The sequence below is a fragment of the Augochlora pura genome, chromosome 4 (assembly GCF_028453695.1).
Source record: "Augochlora pura isolate Apur16 chromosome 4, APUR_v2.2.1, whole genome shotgun sequence".
Lineage (NCBI taxonomy): Eukaryota > Metazoa > Arthropoda > Insecta > Hymenoptera > Halictidae > Augochlora > Augochlora pura.
This window is the reverse complement of record NC_135775.1, coordinates 3,423,549-3,443,626: the sequence shown is the minus strand read 5'-3', so window position 1 is coordinate 3,443,626 and position 20,078 is coordinate 3,423,549. Positions and strand designations below refer to the sequence as shown.

General features: G+C 40.1%; 2 protein-coding genes across 2 annotated transcripts; both read left to right on the top strand.

Moving 5' to 3' along the window:
- Window positions 1–2,398: 2,398 nt before the first annotated feature.
- Window positions 2,399–4,807, top strand: LOC144468631 (uncharacterized). The gene is made up of 2 exons (XM_078178244.1): window positions 2,399–2,494; window positions 2,582–4,807. Exon 2 carries the CDS (start codon window positions 2,590–2,592, stop codon window positions 3,901–3,903), a length of 1,314 nt encoding a protein of 437 aa, XP_078034370.1. The 5' UTR covers window positions 2,399–2,494; window positions 2,582–2,589; the 3' UTR covers window positions 3,904–4,807.
- Window positions 4,808–11,113: 6,306 nt separating this feature from the next.
- On the top strand, window positions 11,114–16,816 carry Npc2b (Niemann-Pick type C-2b). Its single transcript, XM_078178580.1, has 3 exons — window positions 11,114–11,386; window positions 15,005–15,309; window positions 16,446–16,816. The coding sequence occupies exons 1-3, from the start codon at window positions 11,128–11,130 to the stop codon at window positions 16,527–16,529; spliced, it is 648 nt and encodes a 215-aa protein (XP_078034706.1). The 5' UTR covers window positions 11,114–11,127; the 3' UTR covers window positions 16,530–16,816.
- Window positions 16,817–20,078: the final 3,262 nt, after the last annotated feature.

Genomic DNA, 20,078 nt, shown 5'->3' with positions numbered 1-20,078 from the left:
CCGGCCGGCCCCGTATAGATAAAGGACGGGGCGATCGATTTCCCATGATACGGACATCAAGCCGTATTCCCCCGATGAACCGGGAAGAAATCGCCGCTTTGTCGACTTCGAGGGCGATTCCGAAGAATTTATGTCCGGTCCGCGGGATTTAGTGGATGCGCATTATTCGACTCTCCGGTTATCGGCGAGGAGGTGGGCAGGGGGGATCCTCGAAAAGGAGGTTGTCGGAGTCGCCGAGACGGTCGCAATTCCATTTACGCGAGTGCGCCGGCACGTGGTTCGACCCTCGGAAAGGTAAGGTTCGTTATAAATACGTACCGTTCGAAAATAGATCTCGGGGCCCCGCTGCAACTGCAAACCGCGAATCGTTCGACGCTTGCCGAATACTTGGACGCTCGGCCGCGCGTCGCCCCGCGCTCGATCAAATGGATCATCGGCGATAAAACCCGACTCGCCTTTACTCGCCTCGGGCACAGCCGCCCGGGCCAATGCACTCACGATCGATCCGCAAATTGCTCGGGAATTGCACGGATTTCGTTTGTAACGCGAGCATTCCCGAGCCCGGTGACCGCAAGATCCACGATCCGTGATCGCCCCCCCCCCCCCGGCTCGCGCGCGACATCTTTGTTTCTTACGTTTACGTGTCTCTGAAGTACGGTCGGCGCCGTGCGTCACAGAGTGTTCTTAAAAGGCTTTTAGAGCGAAGAATTCCTTCTTTGCTGCTGCGGATCCGCTGATACTCGCGCCGGCCTAGATACCTTTTCGGTGTCGGATGCACGTTTCCGGTTGTCGACGAAGATGGACCACTCTCTCTCTATCTCTCTCTCTCTCTCTCTCTCACACTCTCTCGCCGTTCGTCGGGAAATTGTGTCGCGAACCATTAAGTCCCGAGGGATTCGCGACGATTTTCCGAACAATGCGCGCGGCGCGGCGCCGAATCGTTCCGGGCATCATCGACGGGAAATTCGATCGGTGCTGGCGCTTGGACACCGCCGTGGAAGGGAACCTCGAAGGGTTCCCTTTGAAGGGTAGAACAACGCTCGCTCTTTGGAATTTTACTAATTCGATCCTCTTTCGTAACGAATTTAATTAATTAATTAATTAAGAAATTCAAAGTCGACGAGCATCAGGTTAGGTAATTAGAGCGGCAGCTTGCCACATTTTAAAAGAAATTTGCGCTTCATTCCATTAGAAAGTTTACGCGAATTTTATCAACTTATAGAATAAATAAATTGACAAGGATACAATTTAAACAATTAATTAATTATAATATAAGTAAATTTGTTTTAATATAAATAATCTTTGGGTGATTTAAATGTAAGACATGCAGTACCATCTTTTGAATTTCTGCGAGTATTTGTTAAGATAAAATAACTTTTGCCACGGAGGGTTAAAAAGAGACCCGAAAGGGTTAATTATTGAAATTATAGAAGCATCTTGGAGGTTTAAAAAATATAGGCTCGCATTTTTGTGAATTTATGTTGAAAATATTGGGAATAAATTCGACGCGAGTAATTCGTTCCTCTTTGGTCCTAATTAATTATTATTTACCTAATTATAATTATTTGCTTTGTAAAAAAAAGTCAGTCTTGAGGGCCATATTCAAATTGGTAAATTAGAGATACCTGCAGAGAGTAAGACTGTGGTTCTCGTCAGTTGATAAAGTTTGTCGATTTGAGTGTTTTGTAATAAAATAAATATTAGTGCAAACGAGTTATAGAATATGCAGTTTAGGTTTTGTATAGACGATGAGATTTTCTGTCTCACCCTTTTAGAGCTCTGTTACCATTTCGTATCTTTATATCATTGCTATAGTTCATCCCAGCATGTCCTATAGTTCACGAAAAATGGGAACCTTAGCAAGAAGCGAATATCTTGTACAGTTCATTCTTACTACGACTGTTGAATATTATCTATGCAATATTCATAATAATATAATATATTAATAATTCATTTATTTGAGACAGAGACCAAAAGATTGCCCGACAATTTAATTAAATGAACAAATTCTGTGACGGTCTCAGTTTCGCTGCTTCCGGATTAAAAATCTATAGCAAAATGAATATCTTAAATATAAATTGTTTATCTATATATTTTTTATTACATTCATCTATCAATATATAAAATTCAGGAAAAGCCATGATATTTTACAATTGAGGCTACAGTAGTTCTGAGTTTAATTTTTACACTATTTTAACGCTTGCTGGAGAATGTTATACAAATTAATTACTAATATACATTGCACGAATCGCATATTATATTGTAAGAAGGTTTCATTTACTACTAACAACAGTAAATAAACGTTTTATATTTTTAACATAAATCCAGAAATAGGATCGTATTTTAAAACATGCCCGTATTTCAGTGCCCTCTTGTTTTAGGCCGCGTAATCGAACCTAACCTCATTTTTATTCAAAACAAATCAAAAAGCGTGTATTTGTATACACAAGACTTTACTAGTGTTATGTTCGTTTCTGTGTAAAGAGATAAAATTGTAAGTACATATTCACTATTAAAAAGAGTTATTCTATATGGGAACTGTCGATTTATTATTATAATTGCGTTGAATTATTCTTTGCAGTCACGGAAATGAGCGTATCTTCGAAGAGAAAGTACGATGAGAACGATACGTGCGAAACCTTGGAGGATGTGGAAAGTAAAATTTTTAAATGGATCATAGACATGTCGCGCCTCGGATATCCGATCGTCAAAGAACATCTGATAAATAGCATGGCATTACAAATTGAACATTCCAACATACCCAATAAATTTAGCAATGGACAACCGAGTCATCAATGGTTCGAGGATTTCCTTAAAAGATATCCAATACTCACACTGTCTAAAACATTTGTATCGGAAGATTTTGTTAGAAAATGGTTCCAGTACATTGAAGATTATTTAAAAAGAGAAAACCTTTGGAACATTGACAGTAGCAGAATTTTTAATACAGATGGAACATCTTTAATGTTAAATCCGAAAGTGCTAGCAAAGAAGGGATTCAAAAATGTTGATGACATTGTTAACGATAACGACAAACAGAATATCACCGTTTTATTCACCGCTAATGCAGAGGGCCAATTGGCTCCAACATTGATCGTATACAATTGCAAGAAGGTGCCCAGAATTGTTTTCGAGAAGATCCCTCAAGGATTTTGCGTCAGCACATCCAAGGGAAGCTGGCTGACAGCGTCTAGTTTTTACGAGTACATTGTCAATAAATTTTGGCCCTGGCTAATTCAAAATAAAATCCAAATGCCAGTCGTATTATTCTTGGATGGTCATGCTTCACACCTCACGCAACCCCTAAGTGAATTTTGCAGTCTTCATCAGATAGTGCTGATACCATTACCACCAAACACTGCCCATTTCCTCAGGCCAATGGATGTCAATATGTTTACTATACTGAAATCCCATTGGAAGAAGAAAGTAAATCAATATCGCATAGAGAAAGAAATTACAAGTATTAATAAAGAGGATTTTGCTCCTGTTTTGGAAACCGTTTACAGAGAATTGAATCTGAAAGGAATAATATCCGATGGTTTCAAAGAGTGTGGCTTAGATCCGTTTTACGTGCATGCGATCGATCTCGCAAAGATTTTTCAGCGAAAAACCACGAGTAGCTCTCAGCCCGTGATAAGAATTAGCATCCAGCCGTGGATTCTGGAAATTGTTGAGAAGTTTATCGACGAAACCACGTTGCGAACATTTAAGAGCGAAAAAAGTGATAGGTGGACGGGTCGAGTAGCAGACACAAACTTGTTTTATTTATGGAGAAGGATCCGCGATGATTGCATACGAAGCAGAAACATCGCCGATGGTAATAGCACTTATGCGGACTCAATTGTAATACCCGACGTGTCTAATAGTCAATCAGATCAGGACGAATGTATAATAGGATTCTAATATAAGGTAGTTCTAATTTATGTACCTTTAAGTCATTAATTCACCGAACGGGGTCTTTCGCGACCCACGCCGATATTTCATTAACGCATGCTTCAAGACAAGCATTTTTGTAAATGCTCATAAAATGATAAGGTCTTTAGAGACTCTGTTACGGGAACGCAAGGGTTTAAATACTATAATTTCTATTTAATGGACTAAAAATATATTTCAAGATCATCAGCTCGATGATAATAACTAATCACATATCAAAGAGCTATTGCGGACCAAAAGTGAAGCTAGTGCAATTCAGGACATTAAACTTAATTTATTTAGAACTAATTATAAACTCTTACGTTACTAGATTAGTATTTTATATTATATTATTCTTGTACCTTTAATTACGCGTCTTAATTTATTTTATCTTATATTTAAAAGTATTAAAATTACGCGTCCATCAACGGATGAGACGTTTTCGTACAATATCTCTCGAAAAACATTTTTCATTGCCCAAATTCCAAGTGATTGTAATTCCTTTGTAGTTTACAATTAAACTGGTCGAGCTTTTGTTACTGGCTGCAGATAAAACAGTTTGATCTATGAATCATTGATCTGGTTTATGTCAAGACTATGATAAACTTATAATAATACATTATCGCCTATGATAATAAATTGATAAGTCTACTTCTATACTCAGTCAATAATTAAACTACTCTGAGTTATTGGTACTGACTGTAGATAAAACAGATTGATCCATAAATTACTATAGTCTGAAACCCATCATCCTATTCTCAAATATTCGTACCAGCAGAGGGGATTTCAACATAATATCGATGACGCGTTTCTTTTACCTATTCGGAAATCAATAAACGATTACCGACGGCACGGTGGTGGCTCATCGCCTGGCCGCAGTTATCTATTTCACCTAAACCGATTTTTACCGCCGTTCGTGGGTGGTCTCTGCTCGCGGAACGATCGGCACAATTAACCAGGGCCAGCCCATTGAACTGTAATGAAACCGATATCCTATCTGCGGGCAGAATCAGAGAATAACACGTTGCCGCGGTTTAAACACGCCTCCGACGTTCTTTCGATAATTCGGTCGCGACTGGTCCGATGAGTCCGCGAAAACTGCGTCGATTAACCCTTTGCGCTATCTGCGTCTTTCAGAGCTAAATTGGTGTCATGAGATGATTCTCTCGTTTACTTTCATTCCCAGATTTCGATGACAGGGGATTCGAATTTTCTTTCGATTTAATAGAAATTATTGGCAGCCATATTTATCGAATATTTCGTGCACGAAACTCGTTTCCTCGTCGGACATGCGTTTTCTTACCGGATATGCGTTTTTTTGCCGGACATGCGTTTTTTCGCCGGACATGCGTTTGTTTACCGGATATGCGTTTTCTCGCCGGACGTGCATTGAGATTGAAGTTTCGCTGGGAATTGAGACGCAGTTGCCATCGCCGTTGAAATCGAGTTACACTCGTAGAACGTTGTACTAATTAGTCGGGATGAGATAATTGGCTTCGGCGATGCTGCACGGAGAAAGAGAGACCTTGCCGGATCCGGTTGTGCATTCTCCGCGCGCGACGACCGATTTTCTGCCGATCCGAAACCGAAAGCTGTGCTCGATCATCGCGGAAATCCAGTTCTTTCGTCACTGCCGTCGCATTCTTCGACGGTGGTCTCCCACCGCCGCGATATCATACAAGTCGGGCCTTGTGCGCGCAAAAAACTTCGTAACACGCAATAGCTACGAATTGACGACTTCGCCGATGCATAATTCCCTCGTTTTCATTGTTTACTTGTAATAACTATTTCTAACGTTTGTCTTTTAGTCATTGTTTATTTTTATCTTTTCAGTAGATTTTTAGCTCTTTGCCATTGAATTGTTGTATTTATTATACATAACGTACTGTGACATAAATACAGTGACGTTGGTCGCAATTTATTATTGTTAAATTGAAAGGGGAGAGATAGTGGAAAATAGGGGGAAATGCAAATATAACATACAAGAAATTAAAATCAATTTTGACAATCTTCCAACTTCATTTACAAATAAAAAAAAAAATAGTCCCGCTGTCTCAGAGTAGTTATAAGACACCAAAGGGTTAATACCGGCGACATTCTCGGAATCATTTGCACTCTTTCGTCTAATTCCGCTTATAATTCCTATTTGCCCGATTCGCTCGCGTATTTTTCTCGGCTTTAAATACGTACGCTAATGTTTAAATAAAAACCAACGGCTTTGGATCGCATGAGTCACGGTATCCGAACGATTATGCATACTCTCGATAAATTACGGCGAGCGAATAACAGCCGTGCGGCAGTCACGTGTCCGCGAAGGAGTGTCCGACGTTTTGTCTAGTTTTTTTCTCTCTCTTCTTTTTTTTCGTGCATCAGCTACGTTCGATGTGCCGGGGACAAGATGTCGTCCGTGTGTAATTACGTTTGAACGAAGACGAAGAGGAGGCCGCGGCGCGGAAGCCGCGTACCGTCAAGGAAATCGACTGCGGAATTACTTCTCGCCGAGAGAGAGATACGGTACGCGCGGCGAATGGCAACGCGGTGCCCACGGTTTCGTGAGCTGGATGAATAATTATATTCATGATCAGGTCCGCTTCTCTCTTCGCCTTTTTTTTTTTCGTTCTCTCCACTTCTTCTTCTGCCGTTTCCGAGAACGGTTCGTCAGACCCCTGATTCCTATGTACACGCGGGCTTGAACTCTGGGATCGCGGCGCTCGTCGACGTCGTCGTCGCTGCTTGGATTTTCGTCGCGCAAACTCTCTCGGCGGACGCTGCGCTTAAATTGCCTCCGACGTACTCCGACGCATTTTTAATTCGGCCCAGGACCGGTCGGCAATCATTCGATTAACTTGTTGATCCAACCGCGAACGAACGGCGGCCTGCAATTAAATTTTTGTGCGACGGATCGCCGATCGTTTAATTCAGCCGCGACGAAAAACCGCGAAGTCGCAACGCGCGACGATTGCGAAACGAAATGGACGAGTTTTCGACGACGAATTCGACGATTCTGAGAAATTTATTGCCTCTTTTATTCGTTAAATATGGACGATGAAATATTGATCAGCTTCTAGGAATAATAATTGTTTAAAATGTTTCAATTGTATAAAAAGCAAAAATAGCGAAAGACAATTTTCGGTTGATTTTATATTATTAAATTATATTCAAGTTAATATTTTAACAAATGAATCCTAGTATAATTTTCAAATATTAATAATTTTTTTTTAAATTAAATTAAACGATTTGAATTTTTTTTAAGTATTTAAGATGACTCAATTACGATTGCAATTGTTTAAAATGATAAAGAAGTAATATCTATAACCTTTATATCAGAATTTCTAATGAAAATTGAGTGAGCTATAAATAATTAAAAATTACCTTTACCATTTCAAATAATGCCAATTTTTAAATGTAAAAAGTGTAAAAAAAGCTTTCATACTACTAACAGTTTTACCTGAAACATTATCCATAACAAAAATTTATACAACGCGATTAATTATCCACTTGCAAGCTGAAAATTTCATCGGAATCTTATCAAAATTACTTGTCAATTTGAAAAAGTTATAGCGCGACTTTTTCCACCGTCAACGAGCGCACTTATAAATGCGAGTATTGTTCTCGAGGAATGTGTTCCCCGACGGAACGTTTCTTCCACGTCGATTTGATTTAATTTTCTCCGTCCCTTTGATCTCGGACCTCGGGATCGATGATACAAAAAACAAACCGAGGAGCGAGAAAGAGACGCTGCCAGCGTGCCCGTCATTGACTAGAGACGGTGGAATGCCTCCTCTCCGTCGAGCCAAGGTTACTGTCACTGACAATCCCTCGTTTGTATTCCAGCCGGACTTCTTATTTCATGTGTCGCGTTTCGAGTTCCTCGGCCACGTGGTTGTTCTGCCGTTATCAAGCGCGAAACGCGACGCGACTGGATACGCGCGTCCCCGGGGTCCGTTCATCGTCGATCACGTTCCGCATTCCATGAAATTGTATCGGCCGCCCCTGCGAATCTTTTTACGCGAATTCGCGTGCACGCCGCGGAAAAACTTTCTCCGTCGTTCGACGGCGCCTCGCGCTTCAAAGCGAACGACATTGTGCCGACTGTTGTCGGATATTTGCTATAAAAATGTTGTCGTCATTTTGGGAATGTTGTTAAATAGTCTGTGGATTGATTATTGTTTATGGCAATATTGGCTAATTGTGATATACTATAAAATCGTGTAAATATTCATTTTTGGTAATCGGTGACTCTGAGGCATTACTATAATTGTTATATTATATTCTAAAATAAACTTTATATTATTATTATAATTATAACGTATAAAATTCTTATATCACGTTCTAAAACAAGTTTTATATTACTATTATATTATATGAACAAAATGCGATAAATAATACAAAATAGATGTAAAAATTACTATAAATCACGGTACAATAAATAACAAACTATTTCGAATTAAAATGGCTTCGTATACAAAGGATCAATACAGATTCCCTATATTGTTTATTGTGCCGAGAAATAAGCGATTCGCTCGTAAATATCGTAGAATTGATAATCACGGTATCATGGCGGAATTGACAGCAAACAATAGGCTGGAAGCGTAACGAATGACCGGGGACAAGATAACGACCTAATATGCGCGGCTGGATAGATAAGAAGCACCACCTTTGGAACGATCCGGCGGGTAGCCTAAACAATAACGTTGCCGGCACAAGTTAGGCTGTGTGTCGCGTTGTCGGGGGTCCCCCTCCTCCTCGGCTCGCGTACCTTACCTCTCTGTGTGTTTATATCCGTAGTCACGGTTATGTGATTTCAGAGAAATTTCGTAACTCTGTTTAGCGTGGCTCTAGCGGAACGAAGGTCGTGCATGTATTTACCGTTCCCGGGGAAACGATAGCGCGAGGGGGGAGGCATAATTACTTTTGGGATGACGACGAGCTTTGGTTTGCTCGCTCACCGTGCGCGGAACCAGCATGATTCATATCGCAAATAATCGTATCGATGTCCTGTTGTTGTCTTCCATACGATGCCGTGTAGTGGCTGACATTCGTTCAATGTGACTGGAATTTATTTGCTCGTTTATTTATGTGACTTTAATACATACTATAATCATTATTGTTATATACTATAATATATTTGTTATATATTTATTGGAAATAATTTATTTATAGTACTTGAACCTGGGAGCGAACGATTATAAGCAAATAGAAATAATTTATTATATATTTATTAGATGTAATTTATTAGAAATAATATATTTATGGTACATTAACTTGGAGTAATAAACAAATAGAAATAATTGTGAGGAAGTTAAAGCTGTGAATAAGACATTGAAAGTATCATTTTTATTATTTAACATGTAATAGTATATTTAATATAGTTATTGAAAAAATATAGAAGAAACTAAATAGAAAATGACTTGATAAAAGTAAGTATAAATAAATATAGCGATATAGCGATATCAACGCAGGAGTTGGCATGAATTTGCGCTCATCAATATACGGACTAATATCCACCGCTAACCGGAGCAGATAAAAGGCTATAGCCATCGCCTTTGAGAACGTCCGCGAAAAACCTTCGATCGAAAAAAGTGTCGCAAGAATCGCGGCGCGTTTCCGTGGCTGCGCTTCCGCCGCGGCATTGTTTCCTCTTCGCGTTCGACGGATTCGAGTTCGACGGATTCGCGTTCGACGGATTCGCGTTCGACGGATTCCTCTTCCACTTTCCTACGCGGGACGAATTCGCGCGCGATCCCGCGAGCCTAAAACCTGAAACTTTCTCTGGGAACCGGGTCAAAGGTGGCGGAACGGTCTCGATCGAGCGCCGGTTATCGAAACAACGGAATAGGCGTTCGACAATGGTAGCCACAATAGAGAACAAAAAGAAAAAAAGAAGAGAAATAAAACGTAGAGAAAGTTCGTTTGCGGGATGGCCGGAGACGCGAGAGATGATAGCGTTGTTAATTTCCTGGGCTTTGTTCCGCGAGGGCGGCCGCGGCGCGGTCCGTTTCATTTCCGCTCGGACACGCGAGCCGCGGCCGCCGCCGCCTCGAGCATCGAAATTAAAACAATCGTAATTGGAATCGAGGAGACGGACCCTTGCTTCCGCGCGACCTCGGCCACCGAATCGAAGATTACTTCGGCCGCTCTTCCTGGTGCGTGCGATCCATTAACAACGACCGATAGAACTTTATCGCGTTTGCACGCGATTCCGCGAGTGCTGGCGCACCGGCTTTGCGAAAAATACGGGTGCGAGCGCACTTCCGATAATCGATGCGTGTCAAACAGAGGCGAGAAGGAGAGAAGCGTCTCGCGCGCGTGTGTGTCTGGTTCAAGGGGGTGTCTTCGAGATTAGATCGACGGAATTCGAGCGAACTTTCCGCTCGCGGCGGCGGGGCTCTCGATAACGTTAGCGGACCGACGCGACGGTCTACACGATCTACACCTGCGCTTTTCTTTCCGAATGGTCGGTTTCCATTAAGGTATTGGCTTCGATTCTCACCTAATAAGTTCTAGTACACCGTGTAGGATACACCGCGATTAGGGTCTTGGTTTGGCATTGTTCGAATTATTTAGAATAAATATTTATGTAATTTTATTCGAGTTATTTGATGTTTGGATAAATTGTTGGATTTATTGTTTCGGGTACATTATTGTGACTGTTCATTTGGATTAATTATCCGGGGAGAGATTGTGCGATTATTTGAAAAAATATAAAGAAATGTATAGAAAGATTTCTTCTAAAAATGTCAGTTAATTAATTTATTTGAAATAATAAATCTCTCTTTATTCTATCTTCCAACGTACAGTCTAAAACTATTGTTATAATATAATAAACTATATACTAAAAGATTGTGATTAATCACTCAGACCGATTAATTACGCCTTCGACAAACAAACAGTCGTTAGTACAATAAAACATTATACCAAAAACTATTTAATTCGACATCGATCAACGCCGAACCCCTTCTCAACGCGACACAGAACGCGTCGCTCTCGAAATGCCGCAAACGTTCCAATCCTTCGCGCGGATCCGCGAATTAATATCGTATAGAAAAATCGTCGGGCACGTGCGGCGTTGTATGTTTTATGAATTTACAGAATCCCTACCACCGTGTATCGGCGTTTGCCCCTCATCCCCACCCTCGGTACCCTCTCTTTCTCTCTCTCTCTCTCTTTCACTCTCGCCTTGGCAGGGGCTCCATTTAAAGCGAACTTTGACGAATGGCCAGCCATAACGTTGCATCCCGCGGCGGCTCGCAGTCGAGAGTCCGGTTTGGAGCTGATTGGAGCGTGCGAGGACAAGCGCCGGTTGAAGCTGTGATCGCGCACAGACAGAATCATCTCCGAGAGGGACGGACAAGACAACAGCCGCAGTCGCTAAACTTTCACCGAATAGCCGTCATGCTGAGGGGAACGATACTCGTTTTCGCGGTTCTGGTCGCGGTGGCAACCGCCACGCAAGTATTCGAGTGCGGAAGTGGTGCGTACAACAATATTAAACATTTCTATTCTCGTGACGAACTCTCGTTAAACCGCCGTGCGGATTCCATGGAAACGCGGGAAGATAGTAATTGTTAGGGTTTCGACGCGGAAAAGAAAGCTGACAGTGACTGTCTCGCGTTTGAGATAATGATTGGGGTATTGCTTTTGGAAGAGTGGCGATTTTTATATTATTCATGTGGGGTGTAAAGAGGGATGATGTTTATTGATACGATGTTTATAGAAATGATTGTTTTTTCGAGATGATGGTTGGAAAGAGCGTTTTTACCTTTGGAGCAATGGCCGCGAATTTTGAACGCGTCGGTGACGGTAGTGACAATGTCGAAGCAATACCCAAACAACGCTAAAGCAATACTTAAGCAACTAAGCAATGCTCAAGCAATATTCAAGCAATGTCTAAGCAATGTTTAAGCAATGCCTAAAACAACGTCGAAGCAATGCTCAAGCAACGCTCGAGCAATTCTATTAACTAAACAATTCTCTATTAATTAAACAATGCTGAAGCAATATTCAAGCAATACCTAAGACAATATCTAAGACAATACCAAAGCAAAACCTAACCAATACCTAAGCAATACTCAAGCAATACCTAACCACAATCCAAGCAACGTCTAAGCAATGGCACGGCAATCGCCGTCGCGGTCGCGCGAATGTTTATTAATTGCTAGTTAATATAAAACGGCACGCGAGTCTCGCCGGAGCGTAGACCGAGGCCTAATGTCTCACTTTCGACCGTCGTTGAATGGAGGCTGCGGAGAGCCGAGGAGGCGGAACAACCTTCGACCCGTCGCGGCGCGCCGCGTCGAGCACCGGCGCATCGTAACAGAATAAAAAAATATGTACGTTCTCTCCGATCCGTGGACGCGTACGTACAGGTTCGCTATAAAACAACGAGCGACGACGAGAGCCAAGCCGAGATCCGCAGGAAACGATTTCACTTATCGCGACTCGCGATCCGCGACTCCGCGACGCGGTTTCCAGCAACTCTTCGCGGCACAGGATTTCAAAAATAGACCCGCGTTGCGCAGGTGATTTCATCGGAAATTGAAACAGATTTTATTTTATTTTTATTTTCAATGAAACGAAATTGCTATGTTTTTATTAACAAAGGTATAACATAAAAACGTAACAGAATAGTGATAGTTAATTTAATTTGTTGTTATTGCGGCTCAAACAGTCCCACCGTGAACAATAAAGAAAAATTGTTTTCTTTTTGTTACTGCAATGCCGTGAAATACATAAAAAAGGTATGACAGTTTTAGTCTCACCGTGCCGCAAAGAGTTAAACGGTGGACAGCGGATAACGAAAGCTTCTTCGTCGACCAAGGATAGAAGCGTCTTCGGTTTAATTGTATCTGTCTCTCTCTCTCTCTTTCGATAATTACGTGTTATTAGAGACGATGCTGACGGGCATCGTCGCGACGACGAGGCTCTTTTGAACGATTTGCGAATAAAGCTGGGTATATAGAGTTGGAGGGTTATTAGCTGACTTTTTTATTACGTAAACATCGCTGCGATGATTTTACGGAAACACGCGCGTCACGGCGATGATCGTGAAATGACGAATTTGTTTTAGTGGAGTATTTAATTGTAGAGTTTTGTTGAATAAATGACGGATTTTTGAAGTCGGAAAGTTCATTTATTGATCATTTTATTGGATCAGAAATAATAGATTGACATTTTAAATCTCCTTCAATTTTTATACTATTTTAGGGGGCCTCAAAATGTCAATCTGTTATTTTTAATTCATCGAAGTGATCCAAGAAAGGATATACTTGATATTTAACCTCTTTTTTTTGCAATCGATACGGCAATTTTTATTTTGCATAAAAATCCACAGACCACTAACTAAACCAAGTGAAACCTTATTATTAATAAACTGTGGATCTTAAAAACTAATATATAAATGGCATAAAAATAATATCTAAACAGTATAAAAATAACATAACCTAACACAACTCAAAAATTGATCATCAGCCATGACTAGTTTGTATTATACTTCACCTGCTCAGTTTTGTTAGAAAAGCACAAAATCAACAAATCTAGCTATTAAATACCCAATAAAGTAGAATCGAATAAACCGAGTCTGAACAAACAATGTCCCTCGTCGCGAGTAATTAACCGTTCGCACGGAGTTTTCCTGCAATAATGAAATTCTCAATTAGCGATCGTTGTTCTGAGAAGCGCGGATCGGCCGTTTACACATTTACACCGAAATATTAAACAACGTCGAATGATATTTAAAACGAGCGTGGCAATCTCTGTGTGCGCGAGCGCGCGCGCGCGTGCGTTAAACGGCGATCCATCAAAGATAAATTAGGATCGATCTCGCGGCGATACGTTGAAAGCGAGCCCAATTATGGAACGCGTGCCGTATACAGGGTGTTCGGCAACAGGTGGCAACAGATCCAAGGGCTGATTCTTCGTGACAATGTAAGGAGAGCGCCGAGCGAGGCCGCCGTAAAAAAAAACGTTGCACTTTCGACTTCGTTTTTAGAGTTATTAATAGCGAAAGTACGCCAATGAGTCGGTCGTTGTCCCCTCTCTTTCTCTCTCTCTCTTTCTCTTTGACCTAACCTGGCACGACAATTATTGACGGATCGCAGTCGCTCTCAGTCGCCGAGAAGTTGCGTTAAATTAAACTATTATATTTGTTATATTAATCGAATTAAGCTTGAGAAGTTAGGTTGTATTATGTCGATTATATTTTCGAAATTCTATTTAACATGGCATAATAATTATTGACGGATCGTAGTCGCTTTCAGTCGAAGAATAGACGCATAAATCATTGCTATAATTTTTATAAATGTTCAATTTTACAGAGAATTTAATAGATTTAATTTTTCGGAACAATTTAAAGAAATTCGTAGAAAGAAGCGCCTCTTTATCTGTTGCCAAAGAATCTATGACGATTAACCTCTGAACTAGTCACTTGTTTTCGACGAGCATGCTCATGGCGAAGAAATGGCGTTATGGCGAGTATAGTCGTCGAAAACAGCCAATTGGTTAGGTTATTTTGATGTTCTTTATTGATTTATATCGTTTGGGTTGCATTTATACGGACGACTCCGGTTAATAATTAAACTACAAATCTTTATGTAAAATAAAAATCGTCAATCTACTTTATTGAAAAAGTAGAAAATTCATTTCTTTTTTAAATAATTTTATCAAATTGAAAACTATGTAAAAATATCTCTAAATTGATATAAAGCTTGAACACGACATACTTGATATATCCAATCTTGTTATAAATGATTGAAAAATCTGTCTCGTTTACTCAAAGACAGACTAATAAAAATAATCGATAATATTAAACAAAATAATAACGTGGGCAAGATATTAAAATGCAACATACACAAAATAGTGAAATGCAACATACACAAAATGGTAAAATGCAACATACACAAAATATTAAAATGCAACATACACAAAATATTAAAATGCAACGTACACAAAATATTAGTAATTATAAGCAAAATATAGTAAAACGTGGCACATAAAATAGAGAAAAAGCAATTCGCGGAAACGTTGGATTATCTCTCTCGGCGTAAGATAGCGTTTCGAAGAAGCGACCGATGATCGTCGATATTTTTTGCAGGAGCGCCGTTCACGGATACGAATCAGGTTAAGATATCCGGCTGCGACAAGCCGCCGTGCAAGCTGAAACGCGGGACCAGGGCGTCGGTGGAGCAGAAGTTCGTGGCCAAGGAGGACACCAACGGCGTAACCAACTCCGTCTTCGCCATGGTGTTGTCCGTGCCGTTGCCATTCGTCGGCGTCGACGGAACCAGCGCCTGCGAGAGCATCTTCAACGTCGACGGCACGCCGGCCTCGTGCTCGCTCAAGCAGGGCACCGAGTACATTTACAAGCGCGAGTTCGCTATCCTACCAATCTACCCCACGGTGAGAACCACCCCATGAAGTCGCACGTTCCACTTTTTCCCATAAAGTCGCACGTTCCACTTTTTACCGTAAAGTTGCACGTTCTACTTTTCGCCGTAATTTGACTGCCACGTCAGCCATTTCGAAAAATTGCATTAAATTAAAATATTAAATTGAATGGAATTAAAATTGAAATACTTGTGATATATTTTCCAAATTTTAATTGAATTTTAGAAATCCCTGAAAAAGTTTTACAAATCCCAATAAAATTGGGAAACTGTAATAAATTAGCAGAGATATATTTTATATAATTATTTTACTTAACTATAATAGTTAGCAGAGGTATTTTCAAAATTTTATGTTTTATGGATAGAATTACAATTTCGATGTTATAATAATTTAGTAGAAATATTAGTTTTGAAATATGAATTAATAATTTTGTAATGGAAGTGACGTGGTTGATATGGCAGTCGAATAGTAAATTATTCTTCCTGCTAGCTCGCTTTTAAATTCATTTTACGTTGACATAGTGATTCTCATTTTTCATTGTCACAATCTCTCGTGTTTTACGTTGCTTGTTTAAATTCATCCACTTAAACCAAATTAATACTTTTCCATTTTACTACACAATTTTTTCAATTATCAATCAAAATCAAAGCTAATTTATCATTGCAAAAATCTACCAAAATTCCTCAGACTCTATAAGATATAACAATTTTTTATAAATCTTGACAGCTTTACTATAGCCTGCTAAATAAACAAATTCCATTTCGTATAATATAGCAAACGAGTCAACGCGAAACCGAGCCGCGATATTTCTAACTATTTCGCAAGTACAGTGATCAAAAACCACGCTACAGAAATCTTTCGAAAGAATTCCGGGATCGACAACAGTCTAAAAAAATCGGCGCGTGGCATCCGTGCCACGCGTTTTTCGGCAGGAAGCGCGCCGTTTTATCGCCACGATAACCGAAAGTTTATCGAAGGCAGTAGCTGGATCAAATAGTGTCGCAATCGCCGGGTCAGCAGAAATTGGCTGTATCGTCGGCGGATTTCGTAACTCGCGTTCGTTTCTTCGAACCACGGCGTCCGTTCCACCGGAATAAAAACCATACATGAACGATCGTTGTGACATCAGCGCCGATCTTCTTCCACAGATCTCCTTGACGATACATTACGCGCTGAAGGACGGTGACCGCCACATTACCTGCTTCGAGGTCCCCGCGAAGATCACGAACTGAGAGGAGATGATGCTGGTCGTTTCTCCTGGGAGAAGGTTAACATCTCCGCGGTGCCACGGAGGAGAACCACGAAGCTGCGCCTCGCCTCGCCCCGCCCGCGCCCGCGCGCGCGCGACCCTTGTACAAAATTACCTGGCCGCTCAGAGCGGAAGAGAACGCGGTTCGCGAGGAACGTTCGCGCGAACGGCGCTGCTTCCCGGCGGCCTGTGCTTTACCGTCGAGCTTAAATCAGTATGTAGCATAGTCATCCGTTATCTTAATTGTTAATAAAAGTTTTCTATCACCTACCTGTGCTTTCGTGAAACATTCCCAACGATCTCCGAAAAATTCCTGAGAATTTCCTAATTCTCTTGGTTTTGACTTTATTGTCTATATTCTTAGTTTTATTGAATGAGCAGAAAGTGTCTCACGTCATTACAAAGAATCATTGTAAAAATAATTCTAGATCCACTTAAATACTTCACTACATTTACTTCAAAATTTCAGTCCACAATTCGCGTCTCTTTTAAATTTAAATAAATAACGTAGCAATATTCTTATTAAAATGACACGAACCATTATAATCAGCGAAGTGATTAATTACCTATTTAACTTAATCGACTACAGACTACCTTCGACTATAGTGTATGCAACACTTACTATACTTCAAAAGTCTGAGACACGACACAGAAACATTAGTGAAGCAAATTAAAACGATTCGCTCGTTTCGGACCTCAACGACAAGATCGATAGCCTTGGCGACTGAAATTAGAGTCCACAACGCCGAAAATAGTGTTACACTGACACGTGCTTCGAATGACTATACCCTCACGATTCTATGAAACACTAATCGTGTATGGAAAGATCGAATTATACGTTTCCGAATCAATCTAAATAAATATGTAACCATACAAAATTAATTTTAATTTAAAGGTATTTTCGAATTGAATTTAATTTTAATTTAAAGCTAACTTCGAATTTAATTTTAATTTAAAGGTAACTTCGAATTTAATTTTAATTTAAAGGTAACTTCGAATTTAATTTAAATTTAATTTAGAGGTGTATTTTCGAATTTAATTTAAATTTCTTTTATTCTATGAATATGCGAAGGGTCGCGGGACTCCTGTATACACAGGATAGATCAAGATCGAGCTATAGATCCGTCGATAAAGTAGAGAAAGTCGCTTGGTTGGTAGCTACTGCCGCGCGCGGTCGATCGCGAAAACCCGTCGAGCCGCGACGGGAAATCCGCGACGGTAAAAAGAGCGCCGCACGGATTCGTTGCCGAAGAACCGGGAGATTCTGAATTTTTCATCGTTAACTTCAACGTAAGTCGGATGTTCCCGTCAATTTTTCAAAAGAATTTTAAAAGCAAGCTGCATCAGTCATGAGCCGTTACATTCCCGTAATGAAATAGAAGCTCCCACGTAAATCGGTTCCATTATTCGCTGATCGATAGCGCGCGGAACATCCCTCGGAATATGCATTTTTGAAAACGGATTGAAAGCATCCAACGGGTGTATTTTTTTTACGTTTGTCGACGTTGTTAAAATTGTTACGTTTAAACGATTCAGCTAAGATAATCGCACGGATGAATTCGTTCGAATATTTCAGTCGAACGATAATTCATTGCTCGGCCAATTATTTTATCCGGTTGTTCTGTATTACGGTTTATTTATTAATCTATTCGGCCTGGATTCGAATAAATTATTCGATTAGGGATCGTAATAGTGTTTGGTCCGGGGATTGTAACATTATTCAATCAGGGATTGTAAAATTATTCGGTTAGAGATTGTAAAATTATTTGGTCAGTGATTGTAAAATTATTTGGTCAGGAATTATAAAATTATTTGGTTATGGATCGTAAAATTATTCAATCGGGGATTGTAAAATTATTTAATCGGGGATTGTAAAATTATTAGATCGGGATTGTAAAATTATTCGATCGGTTAGTGAGAAATTATTCGAATAGAGATTACAGTTAATTGTTCGAATAACAGTGTTAATAATTGTCGTCAGTTTTCAACATGATTTTTTAAGTATATTGTATTACGAATACTGAACGTAAAATAATTCTATTTGAACCAGACGGAAGATCGGAACGAAATCGGAACACGCACCAAACTGCTAGAAAATTAAATAAATAAAATACCACCTTCCCTAGAAAACAAAACTAAATAGTACAACATAGACCTATCGACTCCAGGGAACTCGATAAAATTAATATAAGGTTGAAGAAAGTTTCACCGTCAGCCAGCGAAACAAAGATCACGCGACCCGAGTACGTCCGAGAAAAATTCAATCTCGGAAACTTTCCGCAAGCTCTCGCGATCGATGAAATAACATTGAATTAGTAAACGTTCGGCGTCGATGTTCACTGCAGCGGGAAACTACGGACAATCATTTTCGGTCGTAACGCGCGACCACCCCCGCGCGCGCGAGTCCTCGGCGATAGGCATAGAGCCCTCCCCGGTGATTTTCGGTAATTGCCGCGTTCGCGCGAGCTTTTTCCACAGAGATCGTGTAAACGGCGTCGCGTGAAGGAAACCGGCTACCGACTTTAATAGCGAATCGGTACGTTCGGATTTTACCCTTTCGGTGGGAGCACTCTGAACGCGGTGACACTATCGCTGAGACGAGATGAAGAAGAATCCTTTATAAGAATTTCCTGAGCGTTGAATAAGACGTTAATAACGACTTAATAAAGCGACGTTTTTTAACGAAAGCGTTGCTTGTAGGTTAAGAGATATTTAAAGGTATTTATATAAAATATTAATCCTCTCGTGGAGTGACAGAAAACGACTAGAAATGTAGAAAAATAGAAAATGGAGGAAATAGAAAAAATAGACAAATAAACAAATAGAAAAATACAGAAAAATATGGAAAAATATAGAAATTTAGAAAAATAGACACAGAAAAATAGAAGTATAGGAAAGTAGAAAATTTGAAATACAGAAGAATAAAAATATTGAAAAATAAAAATATAAAAGAATAGAAATACTGAAAAATTAAAAATATGGAAAAATAAAAATATTGAAAAATAAAAACATGAAAATTAAAAATATAGAAAAATAAAAGATATAAAAAATAGAAAGCGATAAACATCGCACGGAAAAGTAAGAACAAAGTGTCAAACAAATAACAAAGTAACAGATGGAAAATGCAACACAAAAATGCAGCCAATTTGATCATAATTACTATTTAATCACTATTATTTCACTGTTTCATACGACCCTGCAATACAACCCTTCTAAACCGTACGTATCCCATCGAACGATCAAACAGAAACAGCCCGCCCGAAAACGTCTGTTGCTCGCAGACGAACGCAATTAGAATTATCAGCGCGGGGGTGGTGGGGAGGGGAGGAACGTCGTCGGGAATCGATAAAACGTATTAAAAGTGGAATAGAAAGGTACTTGGCATCGATGGCTATCGAAAGGCTAGGAAATAGTGGCGGACAGATAACGCACACTGGTAGAGCAACGGGTTTGGGAAGGGGGTGGGTGGGTGGTTGGGGGTTAGAGGTTCGAAACGGCAAAATTGTGGCCGGTCCGGGGATAACAGGAAAAG